The 16075-nt window shown below is 36.3% G+C and overlaps 1 protein-coding gene across 4 annotated transcripts in view; it reads left to right on the top strand.

Moving 5' to 3' along the window:
- Window positions 1–780: 780 nt before the first annotated feature.
- The window catches only part of LOC105053113 (uncharacterized), a 30125-nt gene continuing 14830 nt past the window's right edge, over window positions 781–16075 (top strand). For all 4 annotated transcript variants that reach the window (XM_019853139.3, XM_029267014.2, XM_029267013.2 and 1 more), the window contains exons 1-2: window positions 781–1214; window positions 2488–2945. In XM_019853139.3, coding sequence (XP_019708698.2) covers window positions 887–1214; window positions 2488–2945 — 786 coding nt within the window. In that variant the 5' untranslated portion in view covers window positions 781–886. The remainder of the gene's footprint in view (window positions 1215–2487; window positions 2946–16075) is intronic.

Below are 16075 nucleotides of genomic sequence, written 5' to 3'. Positions count from 1 at the left end.
TTCAAAGATGGACCAATCTTTGAATAGAGTAAGGCCTCTTGCTGCAGCCGATTGAATTGTTTCACATTTGTTAAGTAAGATTCTTTCATTTCTTTCCTTCCAACAACTCCAGCTCGTTGCTGAAAATAACATTAGAGTAATAAGTTGGGTAGAATTAGGAAAGTATTTATACCTCCAATCCAAGCACAGGTCTTCGAAAGTTGATTGCGGGTGAAGAACTCCAAAGAATCAGCAAATTTTTTTCCACACTTTATGCGGACGGTTGTATTTTAGACTAGTCTCGTCCGGGTGCTTACCTTGTGGGAATTAGCGGTGGTTGGGGGTGAGGAACACCACACTCTCATGGTGCTCTGCCGCGGCGGAGGGCCTTCAAGCCGGAGGTTTTACTGGGCACGTAACATATAATTTTACCCATATTTATTATAATTTTTTTATTAAAATATTTATTATATTCCAAAGATTCATCATCGGGGCATGAAGGGAACCAAACTTGCTCAAACCCAAATTCAAACGTGGTTCATAAATCCCACGATTGTGGGATAGAGTTCGGGCCTTAACATACTTGAACCGAGTTGACATGCTTGGACCGGACTGGACCGAACAGAAGCCAATTCTCAGTAGGATGAAGTCTTTGATTGCAAATTTGAACCGGATTCGATTTCTAATCCCTCGTGGTTCCTTCAACCCACCGAATCCCAGTCCCCGTTTGCTTTATCGATTCCCACTTCCGTTTCACGTTGAGTGACCGCGCCTTGTTATACGTATATATTGGGCGCCTCGCAAACCTTAGGCGGCGGCCTGCCTGTTCCTCCATTCTCCGGCCATCAAAGAACCCCAACGCCGGAATCCTAACCCTAACTCTAATTCCCTCTCCTCCTCTCCTCCCATGGCGTCCTCCTCCTCTTCCACCGGGAGCGACCGCGATGAGGCCCTCGACGAGGACATGGAGGCTCTGAGGAGGGCCTGCATGCTGACCGGCGCCAAGCCGGTCGTCGTCGACGACTCCGACTCCGATTCTGGCGGGGAGAGCAGCAGCACCGATGACATCGATCTCCTCCACCGCCTCCAGGAGCGATTCTACGTTCCTTCCTCGGATGCCGATTCCCTGCCCTTCATCAAACCCCTCAGCTCTCGCCCGCCACCCGATTCTGATGAGGAGGATGATTTCGAAACCCTACGGGCCATCCAGAAGAGGTTCACCCAGTATGAGAGCGGTAAGCAGGGGAATGTCTGTGATTTTCTTGGCTGTTTTGTCAAAGCATGAGTTACTGCCACCAGAATGACTTCCAGCAACTAGCACCTAGGTGGTTTGCCTTACCCCTTAGGCAACGTGGTAGCATTAGCATCAAAGCTTCAAACTATTCATCAGATAATTATTTTAAGCTAGGATGACATCTGGAAACTTGACACAGTGGTCGCTGTTGTGCAAGCCTTTTTGACTCGAACTAGGCATTGGAAATCTTTCTTTTTTTTTTCCCTTCCCAAACATACAAGTTATAACAGCCATGCTCATCCAGAAAGAGTTGTGTGTCTCTATGGTACTTTAATTCAGGAAGTGTTCAATTTGCTACATTTTTTTGTCTTTTATATTTAAGCAAATAGATATTTGATTAAAGTTTTATGTTTAATCAAGCATCTCTTTAACCCAAGGTTAGTTTGGAGTTTGAAAGATTTTCAGAGGAGGTTTGAGCAACAAGGACAATTAGAAAAAAAAAAAAAGAAGGAAACTGGATGTGTTGTGATGACCATTAAGAAAAGAAGAGAGCATCTTCATAGAATTTTGTGCTGTTTTGTTTAGAAGTGTGCCACACTTATAAGCCTCTTGGCATCATATTATAGGAATTCAAATATAGGTGGGTTTCTTTTTTGTAAAAGATAGAAGGAAAGTCCAATCACTAAAGCCTAGAGGGGATCTTTACCGATGTTTTATATAGCAGAACTTCTGAACTTCTAATTCTAATCTCAATATTTGCAGGCCATAAAATTTGGATTTATATTGAATCTCATACATGTAGAAATCTCAAACACTTAAATGATATTAACGTTTCTAAGTCTCACTTAAATTGAGACCATATGACCTTTATTCTGCCAAATCAGGATTTTGTATTATTGCCGTGACATTCTGTATCTTTTATTTTCTTCTTTCTATCCTTCACTTTATCCTATTTTTGTTTATTTTTTTAAGTTATGAAAACATATTTGCGACATTATACAGACATATGGACTCTTTGCCCTATTTTGTATTCTTTCTTCATCATAAGAAACTTATCTTCTATTTTATTTGGACAGATTGGCTCTTTAGAATAATGGCCTCTATTTTTAACAGTCAATAGTTCTGCAGCTCCAACCAGCTATGTCATTCATATCATTGTTTAGTTAGAAATTTCATGTGTTTTACACTTGTAGTGATTTTGATATGGGTTTCCTTATATGTACAGTCGTCAACTCGTTGGAAAGTTTTATTTATCATTATGTTATTTCTTGCAGATGTTGTTGGAAGGAATTCTCAGAACTCCATACAAGATACTGAGATGGTTGTTGGTGATACGACATCTGAACAAGAAACTCATAATACATTGCCCAAGAATGGGAAAAGCATGGTACTGAGTGAAGAGCTTTTTGCTTCTGGATTCACTGAACATGCTGAGGATGGAGCATGCAATGTAAATATTGGGGGTTTCATGAAATCTCAGTTCCCAAAGTCTGCAAAGTTCTTTGTTGATGCCCTCAAGAAGAACAGGTCATGCCAGAAGTTTATTAGGAGGAAGCTGATAGAAATTGAAGCAAAGATTGAAGTAAATAAGGAGCTGAAAGAACGCCTTCAATGTCTTATGGACTTTCAGGTTGCCTGCAAAAGGAAAGCAGGGCGTATATTAAGTCAGAAAAAGGATCCTCGCGTCAGGCTAATTTCAATGCGAAAGCCAACGACCATTAAAGATTCCAAGGTTAACATGCTCACCTTTGTGCTTTTGACTTTGACCCCTTTCTTGTTATGCTGAAGAATTGCCTTCTGTCAAGTTGTGCTTTTTTGAAGATAATACAAGTGTTTTTTCATGCAGCAAACTAAAAATGTTTATTGTTTCTTTTTTCACTTGCATATGCGCATGCATACATCAATATGTCTTGAGATGTACTTAAGGTGTATCCAATTCTGTTGATGTATATTATATATATATATATATATATATATATATATATATATATATATATATATATATATTGCATATTTGTCTCTGAAGTTGCATGAGTTTGCATAACTAAATTATACACGTGTCCCTTGTGTGTCCATTTGCAAACGCATGAGTGTTTATGGGCATGTGTGCAAACATATACACATCCAAACAGCAAATGATATATGTGCGTACACACAAATAGAGAATGCTCCTAATATTAATGTAATATAGTTGGTATTTAATTCACATTGGTGGTTTATGAATTTTTATTTGTTTGCTTGCCTGCTAGCCTGCCTGCCCGCCTATCTGTTTGTCTTATTATGTTTTTTTGATATTTTGGTGTACTAGTCTCATCAGAAGTGAAGTGATATAATCATTACATAGAGGCTCTATTTGTTTATCAAGAAGATGAAACTAACCTAACTTTGTGAAACTAATTAAAGAAGAAATAAAAATGAGAAGTTTGTCATGCTTGATTTTGCTAAGTATTTTCAGAGTGGTTAAGGTTTGGTAACTTTGTGAAACTAATTAAAGAAGAAATAAACATGAGAAGTTTGTCATGCTTGATTTTGCTAAGTATTTTCAGGGTAGTTAAGATATGTTTGACAATTTTGGTACACTTGACTTTTGCTATTTTCTTTAAGGATAACACCAACTTTTTCAGGAAATTTTGACATTTTTGCTGTTGTCTTTGAGGATAACCACAACTTGGAAAAGAAAATTTTGTGGCCTCTTAGAGAAAAATTGACATGTTATTTTCTTATGTTTCTTGCTTTGAATTTTCCTTTCATTGACAAACAATGGGAAAAAATGATTCTAGTCCATCTTCTTTTCTCTTTCTTTATTAACAACCAAAAAAGCCTAAGAGTGCATTGTGGAAAAAGGAAGCCTTTGTATGTAGTATTCTATGCTATTACAAAATATGGAGGCAGTCTTGTCCATTTTTTGTTGACATTGTAACCTAATTCAATCTATATTCCTACATGTACACATAGATATGTAATTGTGTATTTGTATATGCATGGGATTATGAACTTTTTATTGATAATAACTTTACATGGATTTATGTACTGGTTTAACCTATACATAAAATTCTAAAATACTAAAATATGGTTTACTGACTTTGTTGGGGGTTAGATTGAATAGAATAGGCTGATGGGAAATCGATTTAGAAGTTTGTGGAAAGGACTCAAGAAACCTTGTCTCTAGACTCATAAGAGGCTTTGAGTAAAAACATTCAATCGGCATGGGTGGGCGGCCTTATATATTTATAATGTAAAAAAGAAAAGTTGAGAAAAATCTTTGCCCATGTCGGGGATTATAGAAAAAGAATGTATGTAATAATGGTGGAGCATGCAACATATATGGGTCTACAATGCATCGCCACTCAAAATCAAGATATTGGGATTGGAGTTGTGAACCGATTCATAATTTAAGCACAACCAATATATATTTGAACCCCTTTACTTGCAAGAATGCATCTTGGATCTATCAATTATATTATGATCAGAGTCCCACTCATGGTGACTGGTCAAATTGGGAGATGCATTAGGTATTATTGCGGGTTAACAATTAGGAAACTATGGACTCAACTAATATTGAGAACTTCATATATTGTTGGAGTATTATAGATGATGCTGTTAAACATGGACAAGCTTCTTCCAAGGAAAAATAAAATTGGATGGGTATTTGGTTTGTCCCAGATATATCCTGCTTTTCAGTGTCCTATAGACTTATGTGTGAAAAAGAGCCGTAAAAGATAATGTTTTTATTTCTCATCATCAACTTCATAAATACAGCTCTTTAAATAGACTAAAATGGAATAGCTATTATGATAGCTTTATAATTGTATCCACACACATATGGAAGCTAAACAATTGTGCCTAACAATAGGATAAATTTGATCCTGGAATTTATAATAATCACTATCATAATAGCTATAATATTTATGACCATAATAGCCATGATATTCTGACCATAATAGCCATGATATCTGATCTTGGAATCCTTGAGGTCATACTTACCATAGTAGTCATAATCTTGACAACTCATTATGATATTTACTCATCTTTCGACACTCCCTCTCAAGTTGGCACGTAGATGTCAAGCCCAATTTGTCAATGAGAAAATTGAAAAGATGAGAGGACAGCCCTTTGGCAAGTAAGTCGGCCACTTGTTGCGAAGTGGGAACAAACGGCATGCAAATAACTCTAGCTTCAAGTTCTTCTTGATAAAGTGCCGGTCAACCTTCACATGTTTGGTGCGGTCATGTTGAACTGGATTATGGGCAATACTGATTGCAGCCTTATTATCACAGTACAACTTCATAGAAAAATTTACAGAAAGATGTAATTCACCTAAAATTCGCTGTAGCCAAAGTAACTTGCAAACACCATTTGTCATGACTCATATTCGGCTTTCAGCATTATTCCTAGATACAACATTCCGCTTCTTGCTCCTTCACGTAACTCGATTTCCCCAAACATAAGTACAGTAGCCAATGGTGGATTTTCGGTTGGTTGAAGAACCTGCCCAATTAGCATCCATAAAAGTCTCTATATTCATCTGAGAATGTTTTTGGAAAAACAAATTCTTTTCAAAGAAACTCTTCAAGTACCGTAAGATTCTATAAACCGCATCAAGATGTGCTTTTCGAGGAGAATGCATAAACTGACTTTACTCACAGCAAATGCAATGTCAGATCTTGTGTGAGATAAGTAAATCAGCTTCCCCACTAGTCTCTGATATCTCGAAGTGTCAATCGTCTCGTCTTTTTCACTGTCCCTCAATTTGACATTAGTCAATGGGAGTATCTGCAGGTCTACACTCACTTATTCCAGTTTTTTTGAAGAGATCAAGAATGTACTTTCTTTGATTCACAACTAACCCCTTCTGAGAGCGAGCAACTTTCATTCTAAGAAAATATTTGACCAGCCCCAAGTCTTTGATTTCAAACTCTTTAGCCAAGTTACTCTTCAATCGTTCTATCTCAGCAACATCATCACCAGTTAAGATGATATCATCGACATACACAATGAAAACAGTAATTTTCTTGCTCTCTCCATGCTTATAGAATATAGTGTGGTCTGATTGTGCTTGGCAATATCCCCGATTCTTCATCGATCTAGTAAATTTATCGAACCAGACCCTTGGAGATTGTTTAAGGGCATCAAATTTGTATTTAACAGTGAACACCCACTTACATCCCACTGTCTTCTTCTCTCTAAGAAGATCCACTACTTTCCAAGTCCTGTTCTTCTCAAGTGCTCACATCTCTTCTAATATGGCGTTCCTCCACTCTGGAATTCATAGAGTATCCTGCACAGTTGTTGGAATCTCCATAAGAGAAAGATGAGAGAAAAAAGCTGAAAAAGATAGTGATAGATTAGTATAGGACGCATATTTGGACATTGGATACTTAGTACATGTTTTAATACTCTTATGAACAGTAATGGAAAGATTTAATTCATTGAGTACAATTAGAGAATTGGAATTTGAATCATAATTAGAATTAGAATTATCGGAAGAATCTCGATCCAGCTCCGGTTCAGACTCATGACTATGAAGAGAAGCATCGGACACCTTTCCTTTGAAGAACATCCTTCTAGAGTAGATTTTTTTAAAGCGTCTGTCTATATTTACTTCTCTTTCACTCTGATTATGAATATGTGGTGGGACCACAGGTGAACCTTCAAGTTCTTTATTATTTAAAATATTTGAAGGATTTTTATCAATGTTTGTTGTAGAATTTTCACTTTCAGCATCATTTGTCTGGTTTGGATTTTCATTTTCAGCAATAATTTTATTCTCGGATGCAAGTGTAAGGACATCCACACGATGGGGAACAAAAAAAAAATGAATTCATTTTCAAATATACTAAAATTTCTCACATTTTCTTTCTCTCTCTCTCCTTGAAGATGAGAGTTAAAATATGGAGTTTGTTCAAAAAAGAAGACATCTATTGTTACAATTTTTTTTTTTTGAAATGGGATCATAGCACTTATACCCCTTTTGGGTAGGTGCATATTCTACAAATACACACTTAATGGCCCTCGGATCAAGTTTCTCATGATTTTGATCATAATTATGGACATAAACCATGCAAGCAAACAGTCGAATAGGTAGACCAGAGGGTATTCGAGAGTTAGAAAATTTTTTGTGAAAATATGCAAAGGAGTTTTAAAATTCAAAATCTTTGAGGGCATGCGATTAATGAGATGCGTGGCTGTAAGAATTGCTTCATCCCAAAGATAGTTAGGAACATTAGTTGCAAAAAGAAGGGCTCTAGCAATTTTCAAAAGATGTCTATTTTTTTTCCGCAATCTCATTTTGTTGTGGGGTATTAGTACAAGAACTTTGATGAACATTATCCTTTTCAAAAAAAATTGCCCTAAAGTTGAATTAAAAGATTTTCTGCCATTGTCACTCCGAAAAATCTAAATTTTTTTGTTAAATTGGGTATGAACTGTAGAGTAAAAATTTTTAAAAATTTTAACAACTTCAGATTTTTTCTTTAATAGGTACACCCAACAATTTTAGTATGGTCATCAATGAAAGACAAACCATTTTTTTTCGAAAATTATATGGAATCCTTGAGGATCCCCACACGTTACTGTGAATTAATGAAAAATGTTATGTTGGCCTATATGGTTGTGAGGGAAAAACTGCCTATGTAATTTTGTTAAAGTGCAAATTTTACATTTAAATGAAGATGGATCTTTATTTAAAAATAAATTTGGATACAAATGTTTTAAATAGCGAAAACTCGGATGGCCTAATCTATAGTGCCACAACATTATTTCATGATTAGTAGAAAAAGAAACAGACACTAAACAGATATCCTGAACAAGTCTACCAGATCGTGATCCATCTTCAAGAAAATAAAATCCTCCTCTTTCTCTAGCAATGCTAATCGTCCTCCCGTTGCCAGATCTTGAAATTCACAGTGAGAATGGTGAAAATTAGCACGACAATTCAGATCGTAGGTAAGTTTACTGATGGACAATAAATTACAGGATAATTTGAAAACATGAAGGATATTATGGAGGGTCAGTGTAGGTGAGACCATGACCGAATCCTTTTTGGCAATTGCTGAAAAAGATCCGTCAGCAACCTTGATTATTTTATTGCCTGCATAGGGACTATAAGATAAAAATAACCGAGAATAACTAGTCATATGATCTGTTGCCCCAGAGTCAATAATCTAAGGATTTTGAAAATCAAGGGAGGTATTGAATGACACAATTGAATTATCTTGATGGGCTAGAGAATAAGGAGTGATAGAGAATTGTGAAGATTTAAACAGTCGATATAGTTGCTCCAATTGTTCTTTCGTGAAACTGGCCGAGTCAGATTCGATCGATTGCTTCTGAGTATTATCAGTGGTGGCTTGAAGAGCTCCCTATTGGGCTTCTTTTTTTGGTTAAGAGGTTTGCCGTGAAGGTGCCAACAAGTCTCTCGAGAATGCCCCGGCTTCCTGCAATGGTCACATCATGGCTGCTTTTTTTTTTCCTTCTGCCTCCGATTTTTGGATTGCAAGGGCTGAACTTTCAGCTCCAGGAGCAACATGAGACGAGGATGAATGAAGCATAACCTTCCTCCGTTTCTCTTCTAGTCGGATCTCAGAGAACACTTCCCTAATAGAGGACAATGGCTTTCGACTTAAGATTCTCCCTTTTGCATCATCAAATTTCTGATTCACATCAACCAAGAACATATACACCCTATCAGCATCTTCACCCTTTTTGTGCTTTGCATATTTTTTGAGATCCTTTAACTCAACTGTGCGATATAGGTCCAACTCCTGCCACAGTGTTACTATCTTATTGTAGTAGGTGGTAACATCTCGATCTCTCTGTGTTGATCGCTATAGCTTGGACTTTAACTCGAAGATTTAGGAATAATTTTTTCGATCAGAATATGTCTCCTTAACAGCATCCCAGATTTCTTTCGTTGTTGAGAGAAATAGATAGGTCTTTGCAATGGTCGGCTCTATAGAATTGAGGAGCCATGCTATAACCACTGCGTTCTCCATCGTCCAAGTCTTAAAATTGGGATCAGTTTCAGCGGGCTCTTTGACACTACCCGTCGGATATCCAAACTTGGCTTGATCTTTCATGGCCAACTTGACCGATTGCGACCATTTTAAGTAATTATATCATTCAGTTTTATGTGAATGGTAAGCGGAAGAGTAGAGCCAGCGAAATAGTTTGCCCCGGGAGGTGTGCTGGTGACAGTATTACTCTTCTTTATTGTGGCTCCGGATGAGGAGTCTCCTTTGTCTCTGATTGATCCCGTCATCGCTGTCTTCATTATCTTAGATCAAGAAATATTGCTGAACCAAGATCTGATTGCAATAGAAAAAATAGATCGGAGATGATCAATAGCAGAACAGGAATCGATAAAGGCTGGATAGTGGCTGGCCGGCGGCAAGGGAGCCTTTTTCAGGGCTTGTCAGTGGTGGCAAGACGTATAGCAGGTCTGAACTGCGACAGTAGAGAATTTTCTAGCCCTGGCCGACGGTAGCTGGGCATTTTTCTAGAGCGGCTGGCGGCTATGGTGGAGCACGGCTAGGGTTGGCTGGCTCTGATACCACGTGGAAAAAGAGCCATAAAAGATAATGTTTTTATGTCTCATCATCAACTTCATGAATACAACTCTTTAAATAGACTAAAATGGAATAGCTACTATAGTAGCTTTACAATTGTATCCACACACATATGGAAGCTAAACAATTGTATCTAACAATAGGATAAACTTGATTCTGGAATCTATAATTATTACTACCATAATAGCTATGATATTTATGACCACAATAGCCATGATATTCTGACCATAATAGTCATGATATCTGATCTTGGAATCTTTGAGGTCATACTTACCATAGTAGTCATAATCTTAACAACTCATTATGATATTCACTTATCTTCCAACATTATGTATAACCACTAAGACTCGGAATATAATCTATCACATGAATATTTCACTACAAAGTTCTATTTTAGTTCAAAATGATCAATATGTAGAATCAGAACAAGTGATTGCGGTGCTGGAATGTCCACTTTCATTTTAAGGAGAAGGTATGAAAGTGAAAACATATTTATTTTGAAGCAAAGGGAGAAATGAATCAGAGTTCCAATGTCCACCATGCATTTGAATATACACATGGTAATGTTCATTCATTATCAAAAACAAGTCATTATGGATATTAGCAGGAGGTTTTGTAGATCCATATAGCATCTTCTTCGCTTCACAAAGATCAAGGTCAAATGAAATTTCATCCTTTTTCTTTGTTGTAAAAAATGTAGGAAAATTCTTGACTATTCAAGACCCAATCGAACCATATTCAGTGAAATAAAAGGGTATGAAATTGCTACTTAAATAAGGACATTTTCCCAAGCATTCTCTTAACCTTGAAAGCAAATTCACTGGTAGCCCCCAAAATGCTGTTGTTAACTGGCCAGAAAAGGCCTGGAATGGCCATAGGAAGAGCACATGGCAGTGGGGTTAATGAGACAGGGATAATTGGTCTTGAGAGATGTTTTCTCTTCTTTGGGGAAATCTTTTGGAAAGGATGTTGACAGAATCCAGAGGCGATGCCTTTTAGAGTGGGATGTTGAATCTAAAGGCATCTATCTAATTTTTGTGGGACCTAATATGTTAGCCTAAGTTGGAAGGGGTCTAGCCCTCAGATGCTTAATGCCAATTAACCTAGCATTTTGGGGGCAATTTGGTGGAGGCCCCTGTGTGAAGAGAGGGCGGTGTAGAATCTTGTCATGTTTTACCTACGAAAAATGAAGATAGTCATTCACAAAGTAGAGCAAATTGTATATACTAGCACGGTAACACCTATGATGTTAGTGCTGTACACATCATCATCATCATGATCCAAGTCTTTCCCATCATGGGTCTGTTATAGAGTGCAACTTGAAGTTGAGAAGGCTTTCTGAAAGAGCAGATTAACTGACTATGAGCTTGACCTCAACACATTGGGAAACAAATTATTCAATAACAGGGGCTTGTCATGAAATCTATTTGGGCAATTGACAGGTAGAGAGATATCCCTTATTGCTCACAGTTTAAGCTCATGCAACAAATGAGCAGCGCTCAAAGTTCCTCTAAATCTTGAGAGAGTCAAGATGAACATGGAAGATGATAACTTTTGATATAGATAGCTATGTTCATCTCTAAGGTGCAAATAACCTATGTTCCAAATGAAATGCAATTCCACTATGACATTATATGTCTGAGATAAAAGCATTTGACTCAAAGGTCTTGCAAAAACCATCAGAAAGAAAAAAATATTATATTAAAAATTTTTGGTACCTATTATTTGAAAATTATATGGCCATCATTTTAACTGGTTCAAAGAGCTTAGGCCATTCATTATTTGAGGAATTGTTATGAAGTATAAACTAAGTACATTTTGGATTGTATGCTATTGTATACGATTTTTGATGCATTTTCCCATACATAACTGGAAACTTCCTTAGTTTTCAAGAATGTATCTTCTAATGGGAATATGATTAGATTGCCATGTCATGGCCACCTACGTTTGGCACCAACACTTTGTGAATTTAATCAAATTAAATGGTATTACATGTGTACATAAGGTCAGTACATTAAGTCATTAACATAATTCTGGTGAAACTGTTTATTATTTTTCATAGATCAGTGTCATTGCAAAGATTCAATCTGTTTCACCTTTTGGATTTTTAATGAAAATTAGAGGATTTTTTAACAACTTAAACTGGTTTTAGGTCATGTCAACATGAAAGACAGACGCAGAGATTCTTCCAAGCTAGTTACCATCCAAAGACCGTCTCCTTCAAGCCTTTCACATGTTCTTCATGGGTTCAATATAAGTCATTTGGGCATAGATAATGGATATCCAAAACCAATTGCTTTTATGTACAGGGCCTAGAGAAAACCACCATATCTTAAGATTGCATATGCATGGACTTCATGCATTTATCACAATTGCTAAATGTTCAGTGCAACTGTATGAGCTTTGTTTTTGACTGAATTGTTAATCATATATTTTTAATCAACCAAGTGTACTTGATTACCTTGACTTACCCATCATCATGGGGCATGTTGATTCCAAGATTCAGTTCATGCTTCCAGTTAATATTTTCTTTAAAACCTCTTTTGCCAGGATATTACATTACTTCTGCCTGGACTGTTATTGAGTTTACTTGCATAACTAGGCTCAAAAGACATCAGTCAATTCTAGTGCTTTCAAGGTGCGTGCCGTATATCTTTATATAAAGCAAACATCCAGCATGGCTGCTGGATTTTTATGTGAGGGCATGAGTTTCACTTAGAGATGGGTGAGGCTGTGCATCTCACTTCACTTTTAAGTGAACTTTTTTAAAATGAAACTGAACTCATTAATATATGAATAACAGATGAAAGGAATAATAACTAAAATGGGGAGTATATTTATCAGATCTTCCATAAATAATCATGATACGTGGAATCACAGCAATGATTAAAGATTCCTTTGTGTTGAATAAATCATGTTCATCACCTGTCTGCAGCACTGGTAATAGGGATGTGGCCTGTTCAGTCTTTAGAGCTTGCTTGATTGTTAGGTACCTTGCTAATAGGCCAGGGCTGAAATTACATTCCTTGAGGCTAACATACCCTGGCTGTAATCTTATATTTTTCATGCTATGTCATCCTCCCATTACCTTACTATATCTTGTCGACATTTGTATTCCAAGAGCTGTTCCATTGTTTGGTTTCCGTATCTTGCTAAAAGGTTTCTTTTCTCTTTAAAGTAGGTGTTTCATTTTATTTGGGAATAAGGGATGCTGTCTGTTCTATTGTATTATAGTGCTTTCTGGAGTGTAAAATTTATGCTGCAGCAGCACTCGACTTGCTTTATAGGATCGATCTTTAATGAAATGAAAGATGAGAATTGAAAAAAAGATGAAAGAAAAGGTAAAGTTGTTCTCCCGATGAAAATTCACAGACATTGCTTTGGAAACTGGTTCTTTGGATTAAGATGTCATATATTTGATGCTTATGTGCCAGTGATTGTCAATGGACAAATGAAATTTATTATTAAAACCCAAATAGTAGAATTAATTTACAAGTAGTTTTGTTTTGTTTTGTTTTTAGTGAAGGATCTTAAGGTCGTTGAGGTTGGCCAATGTCACATACCAAGCTTAATATGATCTGTTTTTATCAGCTTTTGCTACGTCTAAAATGGGGTTAGGCATGTGAAAGAAATGGTATATTAACTATTTATATCTGAAATCCATATTTGTGTCAATATTAATTGATTTTACTGCAGAAAATTGTTTTCACAAGAACAATTTAGAATTGAGAGTGAGCAAGCAGAGATATGTCGACTATATATATTATTTACTAAGCAAAATGATTGCCTAAACCCGAGTACTTTCCACAATTTACATGTTTTTGTTTCTTAATTTATTTTTTGAAGAAAACCCTTTTAGTGTCCTTTCCGTTAATAACTTTGTCATAAATAAATCTCATCATAAATGCAATCAATTAACCCTGCCTCGTGAATATTAGTTATTCTCCATCAATTTTCATTGCCAATTGAGCATTTGAGGAGACTTCTTTAATTCTTTCACAAAACGGCCATTTAGATTTTCTCAGGTTTTCTCTTCTGACTGTTTTTAACTATTCCTAGTCCTTAAACAGCCAAATGATTGTTCATTGTATTTACTCTATATAAATTGGAAAATGAATTTTTCTACATTATCCTTTTCAGTTTCTATAAGGGGCCAGTGCTTGGTGCAATGGTAAGGGCTTGAGCCGACAAGTGCAGTTGCACAGGTTTGAGTCTTGAGGCAGCCATTTTGTATAAAAAAATTGTCAAAATTTAGGTTTGCCCCCAGTTCACCCCCTCCTAGGAACCTGGATCGCCATGAACATAACTGATCATGGCCTTTTTTATTATTCCTTTTCAATCTCTTGAGGGTCCAAATAGGTTGATTTGATTGGGGGCAGAGCGTGGTTTGAGCTCTGCATTCATTTGGTTTCACTAACAAATGGACTTTTAAGCTTCAATTTCAATTACTAAATTGTTATGTACTGAGTAGGACAAGACATATCAATTGGGTTGCTTCACCATATTATGAACTGAAAGGTTTCACCATACCAAGCTGCTATGCACCTAATCATATTTCAAAATTTTGTTCCAGGTAATTTATATAGCATCTGCTTGATTTGGATACTTGGTTAATCTGATCTATTAGCAGCCCTGAAGATCAAGTATCTTTAAGATCATTTGCTTTGCTTTCATCCTGTTCCAACTTCCTACTCTTTGTTGGTGTGGTTTGTTTCATTTTCTTTTCCTTGTTGTTGTTGTTGAGTGTGATGGTATTTCTCTTCTCATTATAATATTGATTCATTTCACATTTAGTGTGTTTTCTGATCGAAAAATTTGGCCGCATTAGGATTGCCAGACATATGCTTGTCTTTTTGCTTTGCAAATCTCTATCAACAAATTTTCCTGTCTTCATTATCAAATTAACCAGGTCTACTTTCATGGATTGTTTTATGTCTAAACTATCTGATTTAACATAAAACACGAAGTGCCACAAAACCTTGGTTATAAGTCCAATATTCTGGAACTTCTAACGATGAAAATTCTTGTTTCAAGTGGATGTGGGTTCATGACCAGGATATGTGGATTAGATATGGGGACTGGACTTCCGTCAAAGTGGATGGACTGTTAATGTAGATGTTCATGTACTGATGTATAAATTAAAAATCAAGCTATTTAATGGAATATAGAGATCTTTAATACTATTTAGCCAGTTAAAGATGTGAGGGGATCTTTTACATCAATCACTAATATGAGAACGTGATGGCTCCCTGGAAAGAATCTTTTGTATTTGCTTTTAAGTATTGGTATTGAGAAAATGATGAACATAAAAAGCAACAATTTATTGCTTTATGGAAGAAAGTATGATATCACATTGCTGTTCTACATCATTGCTTGTTAGTGTGCAAGCAGTTAGATGAAAAGCCTTTTAGCATGAAGGAAATGATCATTATAGTCAATGGAATTAAGAGAGAAACAGTTTAGATGTTTTTGAGTGCTTTATCTGCTGATGAGCAAAGACATCTGGACTGCTTATTAGTACAAGTCCAATAGTTCGTTTCTATGTGTTCATATATGTATCTGGGTTTGAGAATTGGCTCATTCCTTCGGGAAGATGACCTGATTGATCACTTGTACAGTTATGTGGTCCTTTTGTAAAATAAGAAACCCTGGATATCTGGAAACAACGAACAATAGTCTCTAGGCAATTCATGCAAGCATTACAATTACTGCTGATTGGTGCATTGGCATTCTGACCTGGCTTACCTCCCTCAGCAACTGATAATTATATTTGGAAACTCAGGATGAACTGATCTTTCTTGATCTAAATATTTATTTTGTTCTTTTCCGCTATAACTTCTGCATTTCTGTGTCCAATCTTTATTTCCTTTTTATAGTTTCTCAAGCATCTTCTTTTAATTTCTCTTTTTTTTTGGTTAACAATTAAGGAGAAAGGAACACAAGGCCTTATGAGTCATGCTAGATTCTGTGAATCTTCAACCTTTAGTATGTCATTTGGTGTAGTTAATTCTAGCTATTTGTCATTGTAGGCCTTGTAAATCATGTTAGATTATGTGAAGCTATAACATTTAATGTGTCATTTGGTGTAATTTGTTACGTTCTCATTGTAGGCCTTGTAGGCCATGTAAGATTCTATGACACTTGTGAGTTGTGACCTTTAATGTGTCATTTGGCATAATTTATTCTAGCTGTTCGTCATTATTCATTAATCATACTCATCTGTTGTTTGCTTTGTTTTGAAGCTGCAACTTTTGATCTATAATTACTGCATGCTATGCACAACATTGGAGGCCTG

The sequence above is a fragment of the Elaeis guineensis genome, chromosome 10 (assembly GCF_000442705.2).
Source record: "Elaeis guineensis isolate ETL-2024a chromosome 10, EG11, whole genome shotgun sequence".
Lineage (NCBI taxonomy): Eukaryota > Viridiplantae > Streptophyta > Magnoliopsida > Arecales > Arecaceae > Elaeis > Elaeis guineensis.
Note: the sequence above shows the minus strand (reverse complement) of the source record. Positions and strands in the feature narration are given on the sequence as shown.